Source organism: Centroberyx affinis, unplaced genomic scaffold (assembly GCF_046629955.1).
Source record: "Centroberyx affinis isolate AG114_WGS23_722 - 3 ecotype Tasmania unplaced genomic scaffold, CSIRO-AGI_Caff_v1 ptg005038l_1, whole genome shotgun sequence".
Lineage (NCBI taxonomy): Eukaryota > Metazoa > Chordata > Actinopteri > Beryciformes > Berycidae > Centroberyx > Centroberyx affinis.
Window position 1 is genome coordinate 460,435 of NW_027282482.1, and position 6,461 is coordinate 466,895.

Sequence of the window (6,461 nt, forward strand, 5' to 3'; positions counted from 1 at the left end):
ATATACACTGTAAATCTGAAACATTTCACCACCTCTGCCCACGGTAACGAGAGGTATAGTAGAACAATAATGAGAATGTAAAGCTTCATCATACACAGACACACACTTTATGAAGCATGAAACCATATGTGGTCCACCTTCTGCCCCCCAACATGCCACTGCACCCTGGGGACAGATATAGTAGTGTGCTGCACCATACATCCATGAATGATCAATGGAGGTAGAGACTCCTATGACCAAGTTTGGACAGCCAACTACGGGGAAGAATACTGCAGGGTTGGAGTGGAAGACATGCCATAGTGGTGGCAGTTTTAGGAGTTTCCTCAATACGTTTAAATTAAAGAAAATGTTTTCCTCTATGTTACGACAAAGCTCAACAATTCAAAGGTCAGAACGATGAGCTCATGTATCTATGCAATACCTATTACTAGACTCCACTTGTGCTCTTCTAACAGTATGAATCAGGACTAGTAGGTATGCCTTCTGTTTACCTTCCCTGTATTTGATTTCCACCTTGTTCTTAGCATTTTGTTGAATATTGCATGATTATTCCTACACTGGGAAGACTTGCCCTTTTTCAATTATGGATAGACCACAAACCATGCCTGTAGCTCAGATTACAAAGATCTTAAAAACCACATGATTCCATATGGTTACCATGTCTTTTGTTCTAAAGCAGTCCACAATTACGCCTACAGTATATGCCATAAATTATGCATTGCATAAAAGTTGTTTTCTGTTTGTGTTTGTGTCATTTCAAGTTGGTCTGAATACTTCCCAGGTGATGTCATGCTTTTATGACAGAGATGTAAGTTCAGTCATGCCATGCATGATTTGAGGTCTGCAAAAAGTCCCACATCAGTCCACCTGCACAGAGAAAGCAGGTGAACAAATTCTGAAGAGGAAACATTTGAAAGCCATATCTTGAACCATAGAGCATTTTTTAAAGTGCAGGAACATGGTCAGCCATTTAAGATAAGAAAATGGTCATACAACAGAAATGCGGCTATCCCATTTGGGATGTTGCCATGGATTTGTATCCTTTTGTTTGACGACAACCATCTCAGAGACTGCTAAGACTGAGTGGAAAGTTGTTTAGTGTTTTATCACTGGAAACCATGGACATCAGGTTGGCTGCTGTCATTTACATGCTAATAAATGCAAGATACATGGTAAGTCACTTACATTTTCAGAGGAATTCTTGTAACCAGTGTGCCATAAATAATGTGAACTGTGCATAAAAAATATTAAGGTTGAGCTAGTGATTTTTGTTTAAAATTTGATCTCTACATGGTCAGCTTTCTTGCAGAAATATGCATCGTTGTAATGGTTAATGGTTCATCAACCAGCAGGATGCGCTGTAACTATCCCTTGTGCAATATGTAAACTAAGGTGTGCCTCCACGGAAATAATGGGCAGATTGAATAAATAACTAATTAATCTGTGGTTTTGTGACTGTGTTTCTCTGTCAGGTTAATTCAACTCATCCAGAATGTTCCATTGTTCACCATCTCCTGGAGAAAGAAAACAAATGTAAACTCAAGATGCAGACCACTAGTAAAGCATCACTGCGATCAACCGATAATAAAACTACAGGTACATGTTCCTCTGGACTACAGAAAATGTCATAAATTAGCTGAAAGAAAAGAGGATGACTGACATATGTTCAAAACTGCAAAATGAATACAATCTTTTCTGTGTCAGTCTCAGCAGACATATGTAGACGTTTACTAATTTATTTGAGTGTTAGGTTGTGCGATGGAGTGGGATGGAGTGAGTTGTTGGCCAGCCGCCTCCCAAGGGGAAAGCATCTCCGTCCACTGTCCTCTCCCCCTGCTGAAGCCTGACACTCCTCCAGGTAAACATTACATCATCCATGGCTCCTCAAAACAACCAGGATGCTTAATAAGTGTACTGATACAGAGATGGGTGGAGGTGTAATGAAGGAAATAAGTCAGTGGTATTTTCATTTAACTAAAGAGCGGTAAGCTTATAGACTGTATAATATAGATAGCAGTGGTGATGGTGTTCAATGGTATACTGCGATATTTTGATATTTACTCGCCATTCATTGTCGAATTTGCTGTTTAAGAACGATCCAGACCAGCTTAATTACTGAGGGAGTACCTGAAAAAGAAATTAGACCTAAAGATTGTATTGCACTCTTTGAATTGTACAAGTCTGAATACTGGCAGGGTCCCACAATGTCTTCAAATGTTTTCTTTACAGTTCTCATCACAAGGAATTGTACAGTCCAAGGATGGAGTCAGCCAAGCTTGCCATATTACATAGCCTGTTATTATGAGGGTTATGAGGAAGAAGAGGATACAGGGAAAGAGGTACATACAAAATGGAGGGATTACTGTATACTTAAAACTTTAATTTCATCACTAAATACTGTGTACTTCATTCTGTCAAATTTACTGGCTGCTTGAGTTTGCTAATGCATGCATTCTCTGTGCCCAGCTGATCCCTTTTCACCAAAGGGTTTCAACAAAATCAAAAGCACATCCACACTTTTGCCAACAGGGGAGCCATGACTTAGGTTCTGCCTGCTAAATATTTCATCTTTTGTTCCAGCAAAATTACTTTCATACTCTGAAGCTGATCTACAGTGTTGGATATGGAGTTTCTCTGGCTGCTCTCTTCATTGCCATTCTGGTTTTCTGCTTCTTCAGGTTGGCTTTGACATCTGAAAACTATTCCTTACATGGATAAGTAGAATCAGAAATGATGATCAAGGTGTTTAAATCTAAAATTTAAACATAAAATGATAGTGATCCACTTTAAAAGAAATGGTCGAAATTAGTACAAGGCTAGAGGAAATGAATCAAGTCAGAAAGATATTCTGTATATCAAATTCACATTCACTGCATTTTGTATCCTTTTATACATTATATCACAGGACATTGCTGTGTACACGCACCTACATCCACCTCAACCTGTTCTCAACCTTCATGCTCCGAAGCCTGGCTGTATTTATCAAAGATGCAGTGTTGTTTGCAGACAAGAGCATGGACCACTGTACAGTTTCCACAGTAAGGTTGGGGCCTACACGTGACTCTTGGGCCTGATACCGATACGATATTGAACAATATAAACAACTATAAATCGTTGTGTGTAAATATCATGATTTTGTGCTAACCTTAATGTATATTTTTGATATCTTACTGATACTGATATATTGGTGAAAGGTCAATATATTAATATATCAATCAAGCCTTAATACAAAACTAAAATGATCACAATTGGAAATGCTATAAGCCTGTATTTACAATTTAGAGTTTAACTGTACTGTGACCTCCAGTGCAAGAAACTCCATCAAGTGTCCTTTGTTTCCTATCAGATGAAGTGTAAAGCAGCAGTGACGTTCTTCCAGTATTGTGTTTTGGCTAATTTCTTCTGGCTGCTGGTGGAGGGCCTCTACCTGCAGACCCTGCTGCTCTTCACCTTCAGTCAAAAGAGGAAGCTCTTTTGGGTCTACACCATCACAGGTTGGGGTAAGCTGTGTATGTACATGTGCTTGTGTCTGTCTGTGCACCTGTGTTTGCCTTTACTTTAGCATGTCTGATTTTTTTTGTAGGTACTCCATCAGTAACCATTGTAACCTGGGCCCTGCTAAAAAGCCAGTTTGATAATGAGGGGTAAGTAAAAGTCAACAGGCAAATGTTCTATATACAATTGGACACACTGTATATACTACTATATTTAGACAATCTATTTCATTTTATATTAATGCAAGATATTGTTTCTGTATACACAGGTGCTGGGATAACCTGGATAGTGGTTTGTGGTGGATAATCAAGACTCCCATCCTACTCTCTATCTTTGTAAGACTTGTAGTAGCCTACACACCTTTCATTCATTCATTCATTTCTTTATCATTAGATTTGCTAAACTATATAAGGAGAAATGTGAAGCATAAACTAGAAAGAGAGACAATAAAGTATTTCTTTAGCAATATATTAAAGCTGCACAAACATTTTTAAAGTTTTTATATAAAAATACACCCATCTCATCAGGATAAATCACAAAGTGTGGCTACTAGGCTTTTACAATTTGGGGATTATTTTCATTTTTCAAGTGATCATGTTATGTTATCATTTCAAAGCAAATATCCTTTCTATTACCTCTCTACATTCGTCTAGCATGCACAATGACAAGGAAATAGTTCATGCAGAAAACATGCAAACAGGATTTCAGGACTTCTCTCACCACAGGTTACAGTCCTTGGTATTATTGTTATGTGGTCTCCAGATAAACCTTCTGATCTTCACGAACATCATCAGGATTGTTGTTCAGAAGACAAAGGCTACACATTTGAACCAAAGTGAAAGACCACCATACAAGTAAGACTGGATGTTTTAAGTGTGAATGCCAATCTGCTCATTGCCCCACTTTAGTTTATTCATTATTCTCACAAATTAAATTATTCTCTCCATCCATTCAAAAAAAACACAACTGAATAATTTTTCTCCTATTCAATATCTCACACTCCCTTTCAGTCTATAACACTCCTTTCCCGTTGTCTGCTGCCCTCTGCAGGAGGCTAGTTCGGTCCACTCTGCTGCTCATCCCTCTATTTGGCATACACTACGTGGTCTTTGCCCTGTTCCCGGAGCATGTTGGCATAGGGCCCCGACTCTACCTGGAATTGGTTTTAGGCTCCTTCCAGGTACCGGATCCTTCAACCTACCAATCACTCAATAGATACTGTAACTAGATGAGTTACTAATATATGATCCAAAGTCTTCACGATTCACTGTTTATTACAGGAGTTACTGTATGCTGAAACACGGTTTTTGATAAAGACTGTATTATTGACAATCTAATTACATTACTTACATAACTTGCATTTTTCATTTTGTTACAGGGGTTTATTGTTGCCTTGTTGTACTGCTTTTTAAATGGAGAGGTACGCTAAGGTAGCACAATACAGTACTATTTCATCAATGCCAAGTTTGTCAAAATGAACCAGCATTAAGAAATGTTTATTTTCTTTCAGGTCCAAAATGAAATTCAGAAGATGATGAGAGGATGCTGGCCTGAGACTAAAACCAATGCCATCAATCTGCCAACCCAAGAATATGTCCCCTAACCTCAAGATAAAGATGATGAAGTGGATGATTTTTCTTTCCACATTTGTAGCTTTGCACTTGTTCATTCTCTTTAAATGAGTTTACTCTCTTTCCTGACCATTACTTTTAATGTAGTTTCAATGTAACGTAGGGAATGTAAGTTATAACAGGTACACAAATTTACTTTAAAGGGGTTTACTCATTAAGTTTTTAGTTATTCCTTGACAACTATGGCCCAGTAAATTTAATTATTCTCTCACTATGTACCATTTATTAATGCTTTCTCTAGCAACACTTGGCAGGTAGCCTACAGGCCTTAACACCCACCCCTTACAGCCATTATGGAAGGGTACTGAGGCCTTTAGGCTTCAATGCAATCCTGTGAAGTGTGTAGTACTCCTGTGTAGTGCACCTGTCTTTATTTACCAGAGGATGGCACTAGTTAACCATAGAAAAAAAGAGATCAATAGTTAACAGTTAGCAATGTATAAAACAAGCCAGATTTGTTGTGTACAGCACATGGAGCTACTCTCTAACTAATTCTTCTATTCTTCATTGAAAAGTGAAGTGTATATACATGACTAGATTATTTATTCATCAGTTAAAATGCCATAGACTATTTGTGCACAGTATAGGCCTCATGTCTAGAAGCAGTCACACAAGGTAGTGCCACTGTGCTCATCAGTCCAACCCTTCCAACACACGCCTGTTCATTTTGTGTCAGTATTGCAACATTGTCATCGTGGAGTAAGAGAGCCTAGGATTAGATTTCTGTTCAGCTGTTTTATCTAAATCAACACAGGAGGGAGGCAGCAAATGGAAAGAGGACAGATGAGGTTGAGAGAAGGTGGTGTCTGTTAGTTGGAAAGTCATCCTTTATAAATAAGATTTTTTTTTTTAGATATTTCTTTGATATTATGCCATGTTTCATGCTGTAAATTATAGTCTCACTGACAACGTTATTATTATTAGTCTGACCAAGAGTATTTTAAGAATCTCATAAAATTGCTGTGTAAACAAAGTTGTAAACAAAGTTGGCATGAATCTAAGAATCAGTTTTAAGTTTCTGATGACTTGTGAATGGATTAACAGCACCTTCTGTAATTTTATGTGCAATCCTTAACTGGACAGTTTGCACGCATGGAGAGACGAATATGGGAAAATTGCAGCAGGCTCCGTTTCCAAGAATCCGATGACACCCAGTTAAACGTTTGTAATCACAGATATCATTTTCCTTGTATAATCATGCTACACACCTTTCAGCCAAATATAGCCTTCACATTGACAGGGTTCCTCACCCAATCAAAGTGTATGAAGCGCACTGACGCAATCCCCTCCCCTTTCACTGAGCATATAGTGGCTGTTTTATGAAGTCCAATCAAA

The 6,461-nt window shown here is 38.2% G+C and overlaps 1 protein-coding gene across 1 annotated transcript; it reads left to right on the top strand.

The window, feature by feature from the left end:
- The first annotated feature begins 1,055 nt into the window (after positions 1–1,055).
- ghrhr2 (growth hormone releasing hormone receptor 2) lies at positions 1,056–5,098 on the top strand. Its single transcript, XM_071545746.1, has 13 exons — positions 1,056–1,172; positions 1,473–1,596; positions 1,751–1,858; positions 2,230–2,339; positions 2,581–2,678; positions 2,906–3,038; positions 3,347–3,500; positions 3,584–3,644; positions 3,764–3,830; positions 4,258–4,349; positions 4,546–4,675; positions 4,874–4,915; positions 5,006–5,098. The coding sequence occupies exons 1-13, from the start codon at positions 1,119–1,121 to the stop codon at positions 5,096–5,098; spliced, it is 1,266 nt and encodes a 421-aa protein (XP_071401847.1). The 5' UTR covers positions 1,056–1,118.
- Positions 5,099–6,461: the final 1,363 nt, after the last annotated feature.